Source organism: Lichenostomus cassidix, chromosome 2 (genome assembly GCF_008360975.1).
Source record: "Lichenostomus cassidix isolate B80296 chromosome 2, HeHo_3.0, whole genome shotgun sequence".
Taxonomy (NCBI): Eukaryota; Metazoa; Chordata; class Aves; order Passeriformes; family Meliphagidae; genus Lichenostomus; species Lichenostomus cassidix.
In genome coordinates this window covers 3,638,263-3,660,516 of record NC_139482.1, presented here as the reverse complement: position 1 = coordinate 3,660,516, position 22,254 = coordinate 3,638,263, and the positions used below count along the sequence as shown (strand labels likewise).

At 41.9% G+C, this 22,254-nt stretch overlaps 1 protein-coding gene across 2 annotated transcripts in view; it reads right to left on the bottom strand.

The window, feature by feature from the left end:
• CRHR2 (corticotropin releasing hormone receptor 2) overlaps window positions 1–22,254 on the bottom strand; it is a 133,122-nt gene that overhangs the window by 6,619 nt on the left and 104,249 nt on the right. For both annotated transcript variants that reach the window (XM_085050158.1, XM_085050160.1), the window contains 3 exons: window positions 15,236–15,321; window positions 12,665–12,800; window positions 11,391–11,432 (listed from right to left, as the gene is read on the bottom strand). In XM_085050158.1, coding sequence (XP_084906284.1) covers window positions 11,391–11,432; window positions 12,665–12,800; window positions 15,236–15,321 — 264 coding nt within the window. The remainder of the gene's footprint in view (window positions 1–11,390; window positions 11,433–12,664; window positions 12,801–15,235; window positions 15,322–22,254) is intronic.

Here is a 22,254-nt window from a genome sequence, read left to right as displayed (position 1 = left end):
ATTTTTAGCTTCTATATTTCATGTACTTGTAGCTTTGGTGTGTAGCTCTAGGCTGCATATGAAGGGCTAAGAACCTCTGCTCCCAGCATTTTAGACAAAACATTTGCTCTCAGTTGGAAAATCCAAGGACACTTTGCTGCCTCAGAGCCCCAAAATATGTAAACAACAGTGAATTGGGGGAGCAAGCTTGGGTAATTGACATCATCTGAAGGTGTAATTGGAGGATTAAGGCTGATATGTTAATGGACAGAACTTATACAATGTGAAGAACCCATGACTTGTCATCCATTTTGGGTTTAGCCCCTCGAGTAGGCTTTGTCTGCCCTGAATGCACCTGAAGGCCTTGAATAAATTTGTCTGCTTTTTATTCTCCTAACTTTGTCTGGCCTTTGTTTCAGGTAAGCCCTGTTTTAGGCAACAAGGGATGCTGGACACTGCTGGGAGGAGTCATAATATTGCCAAGGCACTGAAACAGGCAGGGATTGATTCAGATGCCTGAACAGGAGCTTCTTGTTCATTGGTGTTCTCTTGGGTACTTAACTTAGGAAAAAACATGACTTTCACACATCTCATGTCTCATATCTGATGTCCTTAATATCTCAGAACACTTCAAACAGCAATAAAGGCCTAAGCTCATGCAACAGACTCAAGCCCTCAGGATGGACCTGACAGATGGTGCATCTCAGCTCTGTCCAAGAGCTGATGGAGGCCTCAGAGAGCTCCATCCCACGGGCTCCAGTTGCCCCTGCTGCCCTTGAGTGTGAAGAACCACAGGGGATGTAACCCAGCACTGGTTCTACAACACAGACACATGTGACCCAACCCCTGTGAGTGCCCTGTGCAGGCAGTGGGAGCTCCACACCAGCAGCTCATCCTCCATCAGGTGCTAAGTTGGTCAGATGAATCTTGAATTGAAGTGAATCCAAACATTTTTTTGCATGGAGCATAGGGAGAGCCCAGGTGGTTCAGCTCAAATATATACATATATAATCAAGAGCAAAACAGGAGAAAGGAGACCTAAACCTCAATCACAGTGGGAGGGAAGGCTTGATATACTTTTAAAATAGACCACAACCGTTTCCTGCCAAATCCCTGGTGGAGGAAACTCAAAGTCAGAACCTCGGATGAAGCATTTAGACCAATTTCTGGATATTCTTGTTAATCTCTGCTTACTGTAGAGAGAAAAGCAATTCAGACTCCTACCCCAGGGAGCTAAGCAAGCCTGCAGAATCAGGTGAGAACAATTTGGGCTGAGCTTCTTGGACAGCCTGATGTATTCACGACACCTGGAAAGGATGTTGACATTCTGCTGCCAACCTGCAATCTGCTGAACTTTGAAAGCAGCATTGTTACATAAAACTTCTGTATCAAGCCAGGGCCTCTTCTGCCAAAACCACATTTGTCTAGAAAGATGGGTTATAAATAATGTAGTATAGACATTGCACCTCAACTATTGATCTCTTCCTGGCCAAGAAGGAACCAGCCAGTGTGGTCAAAGGGGATGATTCACCTCCTTCTAAAGCAGGTGTCCAAAATAGGCCAGATATTTGTGGTCAGATGAAAAACATTTATTTTCTTTAATTAGTTATAAAATCAGTCTAGACAACCAGCTCTATTTTAGATGTCTGGATTATAAATTTAGCTAAGTTCAGACAATATTGATATCTAACCCCGAGTATTTTTCAGTCTTTATTATCATTGTATCCCTCAAAAGTAAAGGATTGTTTTAAGCCCCATTTTACCATGGACAAGGGGAAGTTTGGGCATTAATAGCAGTGAGGCTGTTGTGGGGAAGACCTCAGATGGATCAGCTGCCATGGCAACTGCACAAGAGCTGGGAGGAGCTCACAGAGCCTCTGAAAGCCATGCTGGCACAGGTTCTCAGCTATCAGCACCTGGGTGAGGTCAATCAGAGCCACCCTGGGCATGTCTGTCACCACCACTGGCACTGCAGGGAAGGTGGAGTGAAAAAAAATTGCGCAGAGATGAACAGACACAGCTTTTCATTATTTCTTTGAAAGCTTTGAATGTCTGCAGGAGCTCTGTGAGGTCTTCTCACAATACAAGGAACACACAGAGTCTCCAATCCCACTGCAGAGCAGCTCCAAAGTGCCGTGTGAGAGTGCTCAGATGAATTGAAAAGCTCCAGGAGTGGAGGGATTTCCAACCCAAACCACACCCTGTCAGTCTGAGGTGTCCTGATGAACAGGATGAAGGCCTGATGGTTAAAACATACAAGAGTTCACAAGGAGGACACAGAAGGGGGGAAATTGCTCTCTTCTCTTGGCTGGTTGCAACTTCCCATTTCTGGGTGGGCTTAGGAGACTTGGACAGAGCCCTGGGCTGCAGCACTGCTCCTGAGAAGCTGTGGTCTGGCACCAGACAATCTGCCTCTTTGGAACCTTTTTAAGGGAATCCTGAACCTGGAAATGTGGCTTTTCTATCAGAGCCCTTCTAGAAGACAGAGATTAGGAAAATTAGACCAGAGGATTTCTTTCTTTGGTTGTTTTCTCAGCTGTGATCTGTGCTAGTGCCATGGTTGAGATGGTGGTTTTAGGTCACAGCTTGGACTCAATGCTCTCAGAGGTCTTTTCCAACTTAACTGATGCTGTGATTCTGTGATTTGAGACAAGCAGCTGCAGGTTTTTACAGTAAGGTGAGAAGAAAACCACACTGCGTTTCTTTCTTTTGGTTTTGAATCAATGATTTGTTTCAATATAAATAATAATGTTTTTTACACTTAGTAGGGGTCAGACAGAACCTAATAAAACAAAGAATATGAGGGAATTGGAGAAATGAGGATGGAAAAGACAATACCCAATGAAAGGAGAATTAAAATTAGAAGACAGCACTGCCAGGAAAAGCATGATCATGAATGACCTGAAGGATGAGAATGAGAATAATGTGATAAAACAACAGTGCAGAGGATTTCTGCAATAGCCTCTCATTCTGAAGCAGTAGCTACAGCACTTCAGGATGGGATTTGGTCAGGTTATAAAATGACTTGAACAACACAATTATGAGATAGCAGAGTCAGGATGGACTGACTCAATCACAAACTGCAGCAGCCTGGACTGCTGACCTTCCCAGTTCCATCCAGTGACCTCCCTGGCTCACTCAACCCTCCTAGGGAAACAGGAGAAACACTGGAAAACTCTGCCATGGTGTTGCACTTTTCTGGAAATTCACTGTTTGCAAACCTGCCCTGGTTTTGCCTGGAGTGGCAAAGGGATCCTCATTGCTGATTCTGGGTGTGAGGGAGGATATAATGTACATCCAAAGGCAAATCCATGTGCCAGAGGCCATGCAAGGGGGAGGCATGAGAGACTCACACCCAGTCTTGGCCAATTATCACTGAATCCTGGAATGGTTTGGGTTGGAAGGGACCTTGAAGGTATATAATTCCAACTCCCTTTTCACTGGACTCTCCACTGGACCAGGTTGCTCCAAGCCCCATCCATCTATTGGATGCATTATTTATGCTTCCAATGTAGACAATGGAAAGAGAGAGAGAGAAAATCCCTGTCAGGATGTGACTTGGAGGAATGAAATAATCCTTGCTCCCTCTTGCTCCTCTGAGTACAAACCCAGCTTAATGAACTGTTGGGCACTTCAGACAAGTGGTTTAAGTGACATATAAAGTGCCAGATCATTGTCATGGGAAATTGCCCCATGAAGACCTGATTTGCAGAGGGATGTTGCCTCTGAAATGCTCATTTCTCCCCAGATGTCACCAAATGCTGAGAAAGTGTTAGAGAAAATTTTCCTCCTTTCTTCTGGAGTAAAATTTTGGTTTTTTTTTTTTCCAGTGTGAAGAGATACTTACTCAGCCAATGAAGTCAGATTAGATTTATCATTTGTGCTTCAAGCCAACCAAGTCAAAAAGAGTCACCTGGAGATAAAGACGTGAGTCTAAACAAGCAGTTGGCTTTTATGATGTGATTTGAGACAGGATAAAAAAGTAGTAACAAAAATGCTGTCTTCTTGTGCAGCTGGAGTCATTCCTAATGGGCTGGGCACAGAGAAATGGGCTCTGCACCTTCAAGGGTGAGGGCAAAGCATTTTTTAATGATAGAATAGTTAACTGCAATTAGTATGTGACCAGAGTGCAAGCAGAAAAGGTTAAGTTTAAATTTATATCTCATAGTTGAACTCAGAAACAAAATGCTAGGTTAACTTTAGGTAAGAAAAGAAAAAAAAAAAACCTGGCTGTGGCTGCTGTAATAACATGTTAAGAAAAGACACCAAAAAAAATCTATTACACTGGAAGAGTAAAAGGAAACGAGAAAGCAAAATGGCAACTTCAACCATGGTTGTTAATCTCTGTAAGAGCAGCTACCTCTATTTATGAAGCATTTCTAGAGTCAGGACCATGCCCCAGAGTCAGCATTGGCACATTTATGACCTGAAATTACCAGAACCTTGCCTGCAATAGCCCAAGGATGCCACAGGCTGTTATCAGTGGTTAGAGCTTAACAAGGAGTCTTGGGAGCACAAATTATCAGCCTCACCTCTGTGGAATTTTAGTTACTTGAGAGGACCAATATTATCCTGCTCTGAACACACAGCTGGGTGTCTCTGTTGACCCCTTGTCTGTCTTTTTTTCTTGCAAATAGTTCCTCTTTCAGAACTACCCTTTTCTTCAGCTCTTTCTGCTTTGTGTTCAGTGAATAATCACAGTTTCTGAGCATGTGGTCAACATATTTGCCAACATATTTGTGCCTACAGAGTGTGGGCACTGCTTAGGAACAGTCAAGAAGAAAAATTTAGATAATGGCATGAAAGGAAATCAGTGGGTGACAGTTTTTTCTCTTCTGATTGGATCACCTAACCAGGGACTTGTCAAACTTTTAGATCATATCTGATTAAAAATATTGTTAAAAACTTCTCTCCCCCTTCCTCCACAGCAGAATAAAGAAAAATAATAAAAGAGGTGGAGAGAAGGATGAACACATTCAGAGAAGGTTTTCTTTTGACAAAGCAGACATCAACTCTGTACTGCTATTGCCAGTGCTAGACATTGGCTGCTGGCTAATTTCTTGCAGCCGTCAATTAGAAAAAAGAGCCTTGAGCAACATTAGAAATCAGATTTTGGAAGAAATGTCGTATGTCATTAGCAGAGAAGAAGAAGGCTTGATCCTCTTACCAGAACAAAGGGTTTTCACTTCTTGACATAGTAATACTAAAATATAATAGTTATGTAGGTGTCTGATAAGAGTAGGAATAAATGAGCTGCCATGGCAGTGCAAGCTGGAATTAAGACTGTTGGGATGCCACCACCTCTGTCCTCAAGGAACATCCCTGACATGGAAGTGTTAACAAGTGAGGGCCAGAGGGACAGCAGGTAGTCACTACAGAATAATCACAGAATCCCAGAATGGTTTGGGCTGGGACCTTAAAGATCACCCAGTCCCACACCCTGCCATGGCAGGGACACCTTCCACTGTCCCAGGCTGCTCCAAGCCCTGTCCAGCCTGGCCTTGGACACTGCCAGGGATCCAGGGGCAGCCACAGCTTCTCTGGGCACCCTGTGCCAGGGCCTCAGCACCCTCTCAGGGAGGAATTTCTTCCTGATATCCAACCTATGTATTCACGGTGTTCAGTAGTCTGTGCCTCATTAAGTTCTTGCTTTGCTCAAATCCACATTTTTATTCCCAGCAATCTTGATATGAAGGTGAATTAATTAAATGAGTAAGATTTAGATAGATCTTGATGGGCTTTAAAACAGACTGATTTTTTTGTTTTCCGAAAACAGGCTTCAGTGAGGAATTCAACAGCTTCCACCTACAGTTAAGCACCTTTGTGCTGTGTTTCAGATCCTGTGCTGCAGCTGGAGGTGACTGGAAAATAACTTTGGACTTTAAACATCTTTGAACAGCAGTGCAAATTGTGGAACGTTGATGAAGATTGAATAGATCTTATTGTAAGGTACCCAACCTCTCAGGCCAAAGGTGTGGCTAGCACAGGTCTTTCTCGTGAGAACATTTTGCTGTGTTTTATAAACAAAGATAAAGTTTGGATGTTTTTGCAAACAGGGTGTCAAGACTTGGGCAGTTCAGGCCTGGCCAGTTAGGCCTAGGGGGAGGTTTTTGACTGACCAATCTGGGTGACCTTTGAAAAGTCTATATATATGGAAATCAAAATAATAAAGTCTCTCTTCTCTTTTCTTGCCTGAGAACCTGGGTTTCTACTTCTCTGCTAGCGGCTCAACAGCGACACAAAGGTGCTCATGGTACCATGTTACCATCACAGAAAATATTGAACTGAACATCTCCATAAAGATGCCATTATCAGTATTTAATCCTCCTGAGGTCAGGAAGGGATGTAGTCAAAACAATCTGCAAGGCTCAAGGGAAACAAAAGCAAAGCTCAGGTAAAATGCTGTGGTTTTGTTTTTTTCCCCCAGGTCCCTACATCACACCACTATTTATGTAACATTGTTATGGGTTTTTTTCTCCCTAAAAAAATGGTCCTGCTTAATTGGTCTCCAATTAACTTTTATTTTATTTTCTTTCCAGAGTATTTTGCAGCAATTCCATATAACCTCTTAACAGGAGGTTATTTTCACAGCACCCTGCCACACTGGGATATTACAGTTTATTTCTAAGATCACAGCAGTGCAATTCTGTCATCACAGAGAACAGCTCAAGAAGCAGGATCTATTCTGACAAGTCATAAAGATTCGCCACACGTTTTTGGGTGGAAGCAAATGCTGCCCATTCCTCCTGGGCCATGAAGGACCAGAATTAACCACGGGAGAGGGAAGCCTTGGGTGCACCCAGCCCACCCCAAACTGCTGTGGTTTTCTTTTGGGGTGCTCTGGAGTCACCCTCACATCAGCAGTGGTGCAAAAAGGAAGATGGGGTGGGGAAGGAGCCTCAGAGCAGATGGAATTAAACTTTAGCCCTCTAGCCCACCTTCATATTCGTATTTCTGCAGATTTTAAGGAATGCCTAATGCAGGTCCTGTGGGCTCAGAATGATTAATGTGGAGTCAGCCTGGGCTGATGGGCAAGGGGATGAGGAACCATTCCAGGGGTGATTCAGAGCTGGCAATTCTAAGGAACAGCCTCCCAAGGTGATCAGATCAAAGGGAGCCACTTCGAGATTCATAGATTTTGAGAGACAGATGGTGCTTGGCAGAAGGGTCACCACAAAAAAAAAAAAAAAAAGAATCAAGCATTTATCTTCACCTCACACCTTGTTGTGAGAATAATTTACAGTGGCATCTGATCTATTCCTCTCTGATGATGTTTTCTCTCTAAGCCAGCTAATTGCTTTCCAATTTAAATGTCAATTAATGGATGATTATTGATATTGATCAGGTAATGCTGAATCTGAGTCCAGGGCTAAGAATTCAGGCTCTAAAAGGACATTTTCAGACATAAGCCTGGCTAATTATGTATCCCTCCAGGACGTGGTTAGAAATGAAGAACAGCCACATTATTATGGACACAGAACTCATGAATTATAGAATAAATAAAGGTAGAAGGGACCTCAGAAGGCCTCTGGTCCAATGCCATGATCAGAGCACATCCAGCACAGTGGTTTTATCCAGTTTTGAGATTATATCAGGTTCTTATCAAGTCTTTTTGAGCACAAACAAGGACAGAGATCTCAAAACACCTTCAAGCCTTTCTTCCAGTGCTTAAACAATATTTTTCTGTACAATCAGGATTTGCCTTGTTCCCTTCATTCAGTTTCAGAGTGTAGATTGCTCTTCCCTGTGCAGTTCCTCATCAAGCACCATCACTTTATAAATAAATGTAGGTTTTCTCAAACAGTCCCCTCCATTCCCAAGGCCCTGCTGTGGGATGGCTGTGCTGGGATCTCCCATCATGGCTGGTGAGGTTTCCAAGGATCCCAGAACTCTCTGGGGGATCTGGTGGTGATTGGGAGCTGCATGAAGCACCTAATGAGAAGGAGCAGTGCTCTCTGGAGGCAGAGATTCTTACTCCTGCATTATCCTCTTGTTTCCATCAGCACTGCTGAGGTAGCAGGAGATTCCCCTTGTCCTGTCACTACATGCTCTTTTGATTTCTATCTATCCCTGTTCCAAAAAACTCCATCTTCTACTTTTTTTTTTTTTTAAATCCAGTGTTACCCGAAATTAAATTCAATCTCATGATCTGTGAGTTGAGAAAAAAAAAATTTTGAGGAGCATCCTGATTTTTGCAGTCATTGAAAAAGAAGTTCACAAATTGCAGTCACTGCTCTGAAGTGGCATTCAACATAAATGCATGCAGATTTTTCATTATGCCAGTTTTCATAACATCTCAAATTCTCAGAAACCTCTCATTGTCAATTTTCTTGGAAGTCCAGAGATGCTCTTTTCCATTTGGATTAAATGACATTTGCATATTTTTGCCCTCTAGGGCTAGTAGATTTTTCTCTGCGTCCAAAAAAATACAACTCTTTTTCCATAAAGTCTCAAAACAAATTAATGAGTCAAGTGCCAATGGCCTCTTGTGCCCATCCACAGCACGTACAGTTCATTCAAAACAGCTTGAGAACTTTTCAGAAGCAATAGAACATAAAAAACTGTAAACTTTGTATCTAAAAAGCATTTTTTCCCCTTGGATTCACTGTAATTCTTTGCACGGACTGCAATTTTAAAGCTCTGCTTTTTCCCTTCCACATCTGTCAGGCCAAATGACTGAAAATCAGAACCTTTTGTGGTGCTATCAGGTGTTTCCAAGATGTCATCCTTGGTTAGATCTCAGGGTATGTTAGTTTAAATCAAGGGAGGCTACAGGTTATGGAGGAAAAACTCTCTTGTGTTTCATTTTCAGACACAGGACTGTGTCTGAAACTCTTCTGTTTCATCTTCCAAACTTCACAGACAGAACTCTGACAAAAAGGGACAGAAACTTCATAGAACAAAATCCCAGATTCTCAAAATATCTCAGCTTGGAAGGGATCCCTAAGGATCATCGAGTCCAACCCTTGCCAGCTCTGTAGGCAAACTCTTCTTTGGAACAGCCTCTCACTTCCCGAGTGTTTTTAAGATGCTGATTTTGATCTTTAAACCCAGTTTTAGTTGTGCAGAAGTTTTGAAGCTCCACAGGCTGAGCTGCTCAGATATTGTGGGAACTGGACTGAGGGGAGCAGCATGAAGCTGCCAGAGCCAGCAGAACTTTCCTCTTTATTTTCAGTTCATGCAGGTTTATCATGACACATGGTTCCATTTCCTGTGACTCTATCAAAATGCTGTTCTAAGTAATACTTCTGCCATTTGCTCATATTCCAGTAACTGCTTTTAATGCTTTCCCTGTACCCAAACCCAATAATTTTCACATCAGATTGAGAAATAGTCTCAACATTTACTACATCTCACTGCAAAATCTCTACATGCATTTTAAAATACAGGCAGTAAATTCATTGCACAATTTCCTTTCCTCAAAAAGGACCAGTGTCCTTTATTAATTTAATTGTAGCCTCTTTTTATTCTGAGAACATTAAGATCCAGCACAACTCTGCAAAGGTTGCATCCAATTCCAGCCCTGACAGGGAAGGAATTTTGCATGAATCCCTCAGTGGCTGCTGAAAACAACATTACCTCTGTTTCTTTATTTCCTGTTATTCTCCTTCTTTCTCAAAAATACTTCCTGATGAGAAAACTTGGTAAAATCACACACTGAGCCTCAGGAAAAAAAAAACCCAAATCAGGTTATGTGGGTTTTTAATGTGCCTACCTAGGGAGTAGAACATCTCTACAGCCATTCCTGTACACCTGAGGGATCCACAATGGTGTTTCCTCTCCCTTCCACTAAAAGCAGCAGATTTGAGTCCCACAGCAAAAGGAAATACATAAATTGTGAAGGGACAAGTCTCCCAGACATGAGCCTCTCATTGAAAATGTTATAAAGGATATGTTTTGGGGTTTTTTTGAGGGCAATCCATAATTTTTGAGCTCTACAGCAGACATTTACTGGCCGTCTGTAAGTTCCTAGTGGGATGTGTATCACATATGGAATGGGAGAGATGCAGCTGAGATCACAGCATTATCAAAGCTTTAAATCAATGCATTTTCCAGGCTTTTTGCTTGTGTCATCATGCAGAGCAAGCCTGGCACTGTGGGGGATGAGTAACCTGATAAAGACCATTATATGCATTTAAAGAACCCAATGGTGTAACTGGAAAACCTGCAGTACTTAAAACCTCCTGAGTTATCAGCCCATCTATCACTGAGACAGGAATATCAGGCTCACTGAAGAGCTAATAACAAGGCTTCAGTGATATTCACAAAGGTTTCAGGCTACTGAAAGGCTGCTCCTCACAGGTTATTTTTCTCTTTTAGAGCAAAATCTGGTGCCTCATGGGGATTGAGTGGCATTGCTTTCATCACCACTTCTGTAGAGATGCCTGGCTGGGAGCAGATGAGTTTTTAAATTAGTGTACTTTAAGATGCAAATTTGTTTTCTGGACAATATGATTACAAACCCAGAAAAAAAACCCTGAAAAAAATCACTGATTTTGCTACTTTCTACTGTGGAAGATTTTCCTGCTGCATTAACAGTGTAGACCTGATGAATATGACAAGCAGAATCCCAGAATATCCTGAGTTGGGAGGGACCCACCAGGATCAGCCAGTAAAATAAAAAACAAAAATAAAAGAAAATAAAATTTTAAAAATAAAATGAAGTACTGCTGCTTTGAAGCCATGCCCATTCTTTCTCATAGCCCACAGTGAAATTAAGAAGCAGCACAAATAGAATTTATATCAGGACAGGAGGAATAATGAAATAGGGAGTTAATTTCTGCAGAGGAGTAATATTTTGGCTGGACAAAGATGACACATTTAAATGCAGGTAAACGAGACACTGTCAGTGTAAGTAGGGGGAAGATTAAAATCTCTCACACTTTAGGGTAGAAGTCAAACAGTAACAGATATTAGTAAAACATTTCTTGCTTGAGTAGCAGTACCTGAAATTAATTCTAATTAAATCTCTTTCAGCCCTCTTTTCTCAATGCAACAGGCACTGATCACTCAGAGAAATTTACCCACATGGACAAACTCACTCAGCTCAGCATGGCAAGATAAAAATATCCTGCAGCACATCCTTAACAAGAGTCTAGCTCTGAGGTATTTAGCTATGCCCAGAAATTGTACTTTTAATTAATAAGAGACTTCAAAGAAGTCTTAGAATGAAAGACAAAAATTTTATAAGCTGAGAAAACTCCTTTCCCTCTGCCCTGACCCCAGCTAATAGTGTGAATTTGATAAAGCTTTGAGAACAAAGGGCACCAGCAAAGAGGCCTGGGGAATTCAGGTGCTCATTAAGAGCCTTCTGCAAGAGACTGAAGGGGTTGTGACCCCCTGAAAAACATCTCATGTCTGTGTAATCAGCCATCCAAACCGGCTCCCCCTCCCAAGGATTAATTACTCACCTCACCATTCAAGAAGCAGTAAAATACTGACACAAAGAAACCCTGGAAAGAAGAGAAAGGAGTCAATTATTAGGTTGGCATTTTAACTCTTTCACTGATAGCAGAGATTGCCACTGCAGCTGGGCTAAAGCACCTCTAGAGCATCCAGCTGCCTCCCCAAATTCACCTGAGCTGAATGGCTCTGTGGAATCTGCTGGCAGCAGTGGCTAAACCCCTGTAATGACTGCAAAAGTCAGAATTCCTGTGAGTGGAATTCCTCCCATTTTGTTTTTAGCAATGGAATGTAATTATTGTCACCATAAAGGAGAGACTCCGTGTTTGCTTCCTTACATCTTCACAGTACTAACAAGAAAACAAGCAGTGCAGTATTTTTTTGGAGACACTGAGCATCAGCAGATAAAAAATACAATCAATTTCAGGGAATGAAAAGTGTGGATTGCTTCATGGGTAAAGGCTAAGTTTCCTTCTTCACAGGTTAAAAGGCACATTTTTCACTTTGGATATTCAGCCATGATTTCTGGTGGGATGCAATCACTAAAAACAGTAACCCCAGCCTCGATCTGGCTTGACAGTTGTATGTTTTTATTGATATCCTGGATATCTGTGTGCAGATATCCTGCACACAGGAGGTTAAACATCAATGTCAAAAAATTAGCATTTTCTCTGAAAGCAGCTGGCTCATGTTTTGTTGTCTTCCTATGGGAGTGTTTGCCTTAACTTTCCTTTTAAGCAAGTGGTTCTAAACTGATACCATGTCACTTTTCCTGAATCAGAAAATAGTTGAAATACATCCCTAAGAAATCACCACGTTAAATAACATCTAATATGAATTACAAATCGGGCTGTTGGCTGCAGAGAACAGCACATCAACTTTTGGCTGGAGACTCTTACAACCTGCACAAAACAGCAAATCCAACAGGGAGCAGTTGTTTGCCTTTGGTTTAGCAACATCAAGTCCAAGAGAGGTTCCCTGGGAGGATGATCCCTCATCCTCTCTCAGGCAGGGTGGAATGAAATCTGTTTCTCCATTGATTTTATGTGAGGAGCTGCAGTTACAGACAGAACAGGGAGCTGATGCTAAGGGAGATGAATCCAGTCCACACCTGAGAGGATTTTCCACTCCACATGACTCAACTGCATATCTATTATGCATGTGTGAGCTATTTGCAGCTAATATTTCCATCACAGATTTGATTGCCCAAAGTTTTATGGCTGAAAAGCACTGGGGGTCCTTGCAGCAGCAGCTGACACCAGCTGCAAACCTGCTGTCTTACCTGAAAAGACTGAAGGAAGGAATTGAAATAGATGAAAACGATCTGGGAAATGTCATCCTCGCCGGGGTTGACGAAGAAAAGCATGTAGGTGATGCCAAGCAGAGGCAGGAGAACCAACGTGGCCTTGACTGCCTTCCTGTGGGCAAGAACAGAAAACAAATGAACCCAGGGAAGAACAAGGGTGTTGGAGGTGGAAAGGAGGAGCATGACAGACTGACAGCCTCCCCTGCCTGACCAGTGCTCATCCACCTGGGGAGAGTGTCCTTTGAATGCTGCTGTTTGTCCCCACACCCTGAACTCCAGAGGGCGAATGGGGACCTTATTTATATTCCTGCTTTTCACTTTCCTCCTCCTTTTCTCTCCTAACTCAACTAGGCTTGCATTGGGCTGAAGCCTTGGGATTCCCTACAGGTTTGGTGAGTGATTTCTTCCACCTCAGGGAGATGTGATCAGTGCACAGCTCAGCTCAGATCTGCCCTGTGCCCATCCCTTGATTTTGCCTGGAGTGCAAACACTTTCTGCAGCACCTGCACACCCAGCTGAACTGCTCAGGGCTGCCTTAGAAATCCCAAATCACAAAGCAGGTGGTGCACAAGGAAGCACCAGTGATTATTAACAGAATTATTAGGGGATAATCCTCATTATTGGTGCTACAACAGTGTCTTGGGGTGTCAGCTAGGAACAGCATGGCATTGTACCAGACGCTGCAAACACAAAGGCTGCAATTTGGCTAAATCTGTCTAAATCTCTGCATAATGCCTTAACAGGTAGATAAAGACAGGCAGGGGAGCACAAAACCACTGCCAGTGTCAGGATGAAGTGACAGCCTGAACAAACCAGCTGCCACATGATTTAATACCTGCTTTGCAAAGGTTTGCACTACTCTGCTTTAGAAAATCAAGGCTTGCCCCAGGCTTTGCTGTAATTCTAAGGCTTTCCATTTAGGCTGTGAAAAAGACAATTCCCTCACAGAGCCTGCAAGGACAAGATCATTGTCATCTGTTCAAGAACGATGGCAGTTGCTGGAGATTGACTCTAATATCTCTAATGCTCCCCTGCAAGCTGCAGAAGGGATAAAAATGTGCTGAGATTCGAATCAGGGCTCTTTCAGGCTAGTTTTAGTTTTACAGCATGAGGTTTGAGCATGAAAAGAGAGTATTTTTCCCTTCGTTTCTGAGGAAATGTGCAGAGAAGGGTCTGAACATCACACCACTGGACTAACTTCAGCTTTGTCCCAAAACCCAGACAGGACTAAAAGGAAGGAATCAGACAAAACAACAAAGCCCATTATTGCAGCAAAACTGCCTCCAAAGTCAAGAGCAGCCTGATTTGAGAACATCAAGATGGAACTCAGTGTGATATGCTGAGGTTTGATCCACGAATGAGTTAGAGTGACTGATCTCACTCCACAAAAGCTGTGCTATTTCCCACTGCAAGGACCTGCCAGTCCACAAGTCCTCCAAATACCTTGCAAGACACTGCAGATGGTAAGAGAAGTGCACTCAGCATCTCCTGGTCTCTGAGAATTTGCTTTTAGATTGTTCAGGCTGATCTAAGCCCACCCTGGTGTCTGAAGGTTCCAGGCCACCTTCCCTCTGCTGTCCTGGGATAAACATTCCTCATTTTGCATTTCTGCCATCCTTGTGCTTGTGGGGTTATGCTGGGTATGGGAACTGATCTACCCCAAATAAAGGTGATGATCAGTTTAGGGTCAGTTCTGTGAGGCAGCCCAGTGAGCAGTTACACTAATTTTTGGCACAATTACTCTTCATCCCCATCCCCTACACTTTAAATGGAGCATTAAATACCTCCTTAAAGATCATTTTATTCCACTCCCTGCCATGGCAGGGACACCTCCACTACCCTAGGTGGCTCCCAGCTCTGTCCACCCTGGCCTTGGACACTTCCAGGGATCCAGAGGCAGCCACAGCTTCTCTGAGAAATCCATTCCTCACCACCCTCTCAGGGAAGAATTTCTTCCCAAAATCCCATCTAAACCTACTCTCTGTCAGTTTGAAGCCACTCCCCCTTGTCCTGTCACTCCAGGCTCTCTCTCCCTCTTCCTTGCAGGCTCCTTTCAGGTCAGAATAGGATCACCCCAAAGCTTCTCCAGGATGAACAATCACAACTCTCCCAGCCTTTCCTCCCAGCAGAGCTGCTCCATCCCTCTGATCCTCCTGGTGCCTCCTCTGGACTCTCTCCAGCAGCTCCAGCTCTTTCCTGTGCTGGGATCCCAGAGCTGGGTGCAGCACTCATTATATTTATACTTGTGTACACAGAGAAATTGGTAAATTTGTTCTCTCATTTCAGTTTGTCCTCATCCTTCAGATTTCATTGAAATGGGGCAATTTTACATGTGTGTTGGGGCACGGGGAGGCATAAAGTGAAATGCAGGAGACACAAAAAATGCAGACAAGCTTTTATGGAGAGCCTGCACAGATAAATACTGTGTGCCTAATTCATGAACTTCATCAATAGTGACACCTGGAAGGACAAATATAGAACAAAGACAGGACAACCAAGGCAGTGCTTTGTGAACACCAGAGCAGCAGGAATCCCAGGCTGACTTACCTGTACTGTATTGTTTCTGAAGTGGTTGAAGCTCTCAGCTTCGTCATTAAAATCCTAACGATGTTAAACAGAAATACAAAATTTATCTGCAAAAGAAGGAGGAGAGAGGGGAAAAATATACAACCAGTGAGTCAAATAATGGCTTAAAGGATGTGATACACTCTAAAAGGCACATTTTGTATTTTTGATCTGACTGAAACCAGCCTTTTGGCTTTACTATTGATTGCAACAGACTCAGAAGTTTACTAGAAATACCAGATTATCCAGCAAACTTCCAACAGCTATTAATGTTTCCAAACCAGCAGTCAAAATGGAGTACATCATTATTTGCCTTAGGAGTTTGTTTTTACTCCCTTTTCTCCTTTTCTGGGCGCAACAAGGAATTAAAGGTGAGTGATGGATATGCCATGCCCCTTTCCAATCTGCTGAGCTGGCTAATTATTATTTGTGCTGCAGCCTCACCACTGAGAATTGAGATTAGCTCTAATTACTGCTGTTGTAGCATCTGCTAGCGAGTTTCTTACACAATGTAAACAGGAAATTTTGGAAAAAACCAAAGTGGAGAGAAGATTGATTTGCAGACTGTGATCAGTGGAAGGATTTGGCTCCTAGGAGGAGGTTTTGAGTTGATTTCAGTGCATGAAGTAGGGCAGCTTACAAGACACAGGTCTGTCCCAAAGTTGTCAGAACCCCACAATTGCTGAGGTGCCAACACAGCTTGGGAGAAGATATTTAAACATTTCCAGGGTTTCAGGGCTCCTGGCATTGTGGAGCTCATGAATGGAACAGTTCTGTGATTGACATCCAACTATTTACAAACACTGTGGCAGAGCTGACAATTTAAAGGTGTTCTCAAAATATGCTCTTTTTTTTTTTCCACGTTGTGGGGTATATTTCAATGTTTACATCCCTTGGCATCCATCAGAGCATTGCCTGTGGCTCCTGTAACATGGTTCAGAGCAAATGGAGCAATAAAGCACCTGAGCAGACCTTGGGAGACTGGCAGCACTGGGAATTGTGTACATGAAACACTTTTTATGTGAGCTACAGCAACGCTGCTCTAGGAGTTAACATGACGTTTTTGGAAATTATTTTCCTAGCAGGGCAAGGCCCTAGGGAGTAGAACAAGTAAATAAAACAGTGCAGCTTGTGTGTTTGCTCTTGTTAGAATTGGGTTTGTCATATTAAGAGCTTGAAGTCAACCGGTTCACGCTTTATTTATCAGAGACAGAAGCAGCTCCATGTCAGTGGTTTGAGTTGAATTTTAAACTCCTCACACTGGTGACTGCACTGTTCTTCAGGAAGAGAAAGTGAAATGTTCAGGCAGTGTCTGCTCAAGGGGAGATGAATCAAGGTGTCCTTCACCCAAGAAAGAAAACTCCCACCCCTGAAATTTTGCTGCCAAGTCTTGAGGTTTTTCATCAGCTCCGAGCCATGTTTGGGTTATTTCTACCAAGGGTGCAAAAAGTGCACCAATCCAAAATGTGCCAGTTTTGCAATCATGATGGAAAGGGCCAGACTGAATTATAGACTCCTAGGCAAGAGCAAATTCCAAATATCAGCAGGACTAATCACATGGCATTAACAGGATGAACTGGGCTGAAGAAGGCATTTCAAGTTTCACGAGTCTTACTCCGATGTGAGAGCATCCTGCCATCTGAACTGGAAATTCAAATTGCCACAGTCTGCATCAGAAAATTAAGGATTTTGGCCTTCTCTGAAATTCAATTGCAGCAGCGTAATTCATCAGTCCAGAAGGAGAATTGCTAGCTGAAAATCTTGGGATTTATTTCACCAGGTACACTCTTATTCTATAAAAATCCATTTTTCATTCTCCGAGTTCAGCTGCCCAAGCCCAGACCAGAGCAGCACTTGAGGCACCTCTGTATAGCTGAAGTCTATGGGTGGATTATATTTTTTTTAAAGAGCTGGTGAATGGGACAGGTGGAAGAAGAGTATCCTGAGCTGGATGGAAAGTACTGGGAAAATGGGTCTCCTGTGTGCCTAAGCAGTGAAGGCTTGGATGCAGAGGACCAGCGAGTCAGGAGAACCCTGTGGCTTTTTTGTGTATAAAATGAAGTTAAAAAATAATTCACAGCTCCTTCTGGCTTTAGAATGTTTGAATAATGTATCCTTCAAGGCTTGGTTTTCCATTTCCTCACAGGTTTCTCTGTCCAGCTGTGGCTGCAGCAGAACAGGACATGAGTGCAGCTCTGTAACACACACAGCTCCTGCTGCTGGCTTCATCCCACACTTTCTCCAGGAAAAGGAATAACTTATTCTTCCCCATTCTAGATTTAGTACCTAATAGAGAAAAGCCAAGTGACTTGACCTTACCTATAAAGCAATTCCATCTGAGACTGAGGATAAGAAGAGTAAGAACATAAGGAACTGAGCTGGATTGGAATAATTTCTTGTTAGATTAAGCAGTTGGTCATCCCAGGATCTATTTATATTCACTGGAAAGAAATGGGAACTTTTCAACAGTGGTTCATTTGACGTATTTTAAATGTTTTTGAACTAATAAGGTTTGGACTTGAACCAGCTGCCCACACAAATCTTCAGGTTGTCCAGGACTTCCCACATGAGCTTCAACAGAATGAATGTGGTTGTATCCACTGAGGTTCTGTCACATTACAGTCTAGGAAAGCTTAAAAATGTTTTGAGGCACCAACATTTTGTCTCTATTAAGGTTTCTCTGAGAGATCTTTAAGACTTGGATAGGGTCACCCCTAAGCAGGGCTTAGAAAGCAAAAAATTCCAAGGGAAAAGCTGAAAATGTGGTCACATCAAAATACTTATTTTTGGTTTTGCCCACTAGAAGCCCATTTCAGTGAGCTCACTTTTAATGATTTCTTAAAAACAAAAAAACCAAAAAACCCACTCCATTTCAGAAAGACATTTGGCTCAGTAGGACCTTTTAGCAGCACTCAAAGAGGTCTGATTTGAAGATCAATTTTCAGTGCATAATCAGATGGGGTTTTAATTGTCCATTTGTCCTCGCTGGGCCTGATGGCTGGAGTTTGCTCAGGAAAGAGGACACAATCTGGGAGTCAAGCAGGGAACAGGCTGCTGAAGGTTTGGAAATGAAAATGGAGCTATTTTCTCAGCTGGAGAGAATCCACACAGTCCTAGTGACTAGCAGATTGAGCCTGATTTACAGGCAAAGGAGATGAAGCCTCTGGTGTTTGTTCCTTGTGTAGACAGCAGTGTTTCAAAGGAAGAGAAATCTCACAACACTGCAAAGTGAGTTTTCCTAGAAAAGAGCCTCAGTGCTGCATTGAGCAAAGTACACAATTATTCGTCAAGGACTTTTTTGTTATTATTTGAGCTCTATGTCAACAGACTAATTTCTCAGAGCTGGGCAGCTCTAGCAAAACCCACACATCAAATCCATAAATGGAGACTGAGGAAAGGTCATTTAAGAGAGGTAATGATGACAGGCAGTGCATCCTTTTTATTTCTCTTTAGGCTCATTTTATATTTTCATTTATTTCTGTTTATCGGTGTTTTCTGCTTCCTAATGGAAAACATAACTAAGGATTTTTACCTTGATATTTATGGATAGAATCCTTGAAGACAGAATAAAATGACATATTTCTTCTTCTCCTCTATTTGTGCCATGCTAAGAATATTATTATTGCTGGAATAAGACCCTTTCCAACTACAGATGGGAAAGAAAAAGTTTCCATATCTTGCCAGGACTTCAGAAGTTTCGTTTTCCCATTTCTAAATTGAGATGAAAATTCAGACCCCCAAAATGGAGTTATAAGCCAGTCATCCAAAAAGCTCTTGGGCCATCTGTTTTGGCACTGTTCAATTATATCCTGAACACACACAAACCCAGAAACTCTTCTGAACCAAAAGAAACTTTCCAGTGAATTATTTTGGGCATAAAATTTTTCTTCCGTGAAAACTAAACTCCATTTGAGAGGAAATTTATCTCCCTTAGCAAGATGAAATAGCCAAAATGCACAAAGGAGAGAATGTTGACTCTGAAGGTTTCTTTGCAGTTTTTCCCAAACCCAGGAGTTTAAAAGGGAAGTCATTAAGCTCTTCTCTGTCTCTTTTGAGAATTCAATGGACAAATGGCTTTTATTTTGCTCATTTTCTGCTCGGCTTTGTATTTTATGCTTCACAGAAATCTTGTGCTCCTCTGCTTCCTAGAATGTTTGTTCCTCTGCACTCCCAGGAACTGTAAAAATTATTCTATTTAGATTTTGTGTTCTTATGCAATGTGGTAAAATCACCTCAGGGTTAAGTAACCCAAACTGGGATCAGAGCAGTCATTTTAGTGGGATCACTAGATGTTGGCATCCTGACCTCAGATCAACACTCTGCCAGTTTATTAATGCCTTCTTTTAATTGTTCTGATCCTCAGGCAGGGCCTTTTATCACCAAAGTTTCCTTTTCAAAGGTCACAGGCACCACAATGAGTCCTTTGGGCAAAGTGCTGGAAAATACTTTTATGGACAATCAGGAATAACGAGATGTGATTAAGAAGAATGAACATTTCACAAACAGGAGCAGAAATTTCAGAAAATTTGTAGATTTTACATGCTATTGGACACCTTGTTGGACACTACTGACTCCCCAGCTACAAAATGTAAACAGCAGGAAGACAGGAATAGCAAAGATGGCAAAATTGGAGATAAATTCTGGATTGACTGTAAACAAATTAGCACATGATCTTTGTCCCCTGTGCAGCTAGGACAGCCTGCTTGAAAAACAGCAGAAATTATGATAGAAGTCTTGCAAGAAGAACTCAGGGATGTCAAGAGGTCATGAACTGCAAACGTGCAGCAGTGGAAGAACTTGCTCATCTTTAGAGAAAAAGGAATTTTAAAAAATCAATAGGAAAAATTTAATCAGTGTTTGAAAAAAACATGAGCCATTCAGATAGGAAGAAGAAGGGTAAATGAAAAAAGTCAATATAATAATAATAATAATAATAATATCTCGGTCTCTAAACAGAGCAATGCAGAAGTGTAAGCAGAAAGCTGAAAAGAGTTAGCAGAAACTAAGAAAACATTCAGAACAACAATTATATCAGAAAGGGAGATGCTTGCACAGCACTAGGGAATACTTTTCAGCAAAAAAACCCCAAACCATAAATGAAGTGCTTATTGCTACACACACAGGTGAGATGCTTCTATATATAAAATGACAAGAGAGCAAAGTTTTGTGGCTGTTTTAGAAGATCAGAAGAAAGGAACTTCAGCAATGTGGACTGTGATGTTCTAAATAGAGCATGACATCAAAAGAAAGGAAGAGAGAAATGGCTTCCAAGTGAAATAGAGCAGGTTTAGAATAAATATTAGGAGGAAATTCTTTCCTGTGAGGGTGGGCAGGCCCTGGCACAGGGTGCCCAGAGAAGCTGTGGCTGCCCCTGGATCCCTGGAAGTGTCCAAGGCCAGGCTGGACAGGGCTTGGGGCAACCTGGGATAGTGGAAGGAAACTCTCACTTATGAAAACTTCCTTTTTGTCAATAAATCAGCTGATTTTGTTAATAAGCTGAAACACCTCCACTCTCTGATGTGGCATACTTAAAGAACACCCTATCTTTCCACAGCCTTGGTTTGGAAAAACTGATCAAACTCAGATCTTTACTGCAAATTTCTTCCTGTCATTGCCTTCCAGAGCATCAACCAATGGTTGCTACATATAGACACTGAAATATCCCATAACCTGAAGGTGGGCTGGAGAAATTCTTTGTAAAGAAGAGCATTTGTAGAAATACAAATGGAGGAAGGGAAGAATTACACGGTTTGTGAATTCCTCTGAAAGAGTCAGCACAAGCACAAGGGAGATCCAGTGGAAAGTTTACTCAGGTTTCTGAAAGGAATTCAAATTGCTCCAAAGGTTCCCACAGAAATTTGGCTGCTGGAGGTTTGGAGGGAAGAGCACTGTGCATAAAAATACAAGGGAAAAAGGACAGGAGTGTATGCATATCTATCTATATCTATTTCTATATCTATATCTATCTATGTCTATATCTATATCTATATTTATATCTATCTATATCTATATCTATATCTATATCTATATCTATATATATCTATATCTATATCTGTATCTATAGATAGATATGGATCTAGAGATAAAGATATGTGTGTGTGTATTTATATATATATATGCACACTATATATATATATATAGTGTATATATATATATATAACATATATATACACACACCCCCACATCCACATATATATATATATATATATATATATATACGCACATATACATATATTAGTCTGATTTCTCAGTGGAAAGAAGCAACCAGCAGATCTGTGCTGTTTCACACAGATCTCAGTGATCTCTAAAAGGGAATGAAGAAAAGGCTGAGAGATTTTTAGTGGCATCAAACTGTTCAGAACAGCAAAAATCAAGGCTGATTGCAAAGAGCTGTCCAGGGACTGCCAGCACTGAGTGATCAGGCAGTAATGTGGCACAGGAAATCACCTGATGTAAAGGTAACACCACTGGGGAGACAAACAATCTCAGCTTTACGTGGAAAGTTATGAGCTCTGGGAGTTTTCATTCACAAAAGAAATGCTGGAATTACACTCACTGGCTGCCTGAAAACCTCATCTCAGCTCCCAGCGGAAGAAAGGAAACAAAAAAATGTCTGGAATTACTGAGAAGTAAGAGAACATAAATCAGGCAAGAGGATGCTGCTGTAAAATCCTATTTGTGTGGTCACACCTTGATTACTGGGGCAAGCTTTGATCTTGCCACCACAAAAATACCACATCTTTAATGATCAGCACATCATAAACACCACTTGGGTACATATGGTTTTCTCTCCTGAGCAGAATTCCACACTGAAATAAGGACACTCAACTCCTCTACTTGTCGCCCAGGAGTCTTAAAGCAAGGGAAGGCAATTTTTAAATAGATAATTTTTAGATAGATAATCATTAAGGTTGCTTTATAGCTGGAGAAACTGAGCTTTGAGCAGCAATCTGACTTATTTAAAGTGAAATAGCTGATGAAGGCAGAGGAAGAAGTGAACT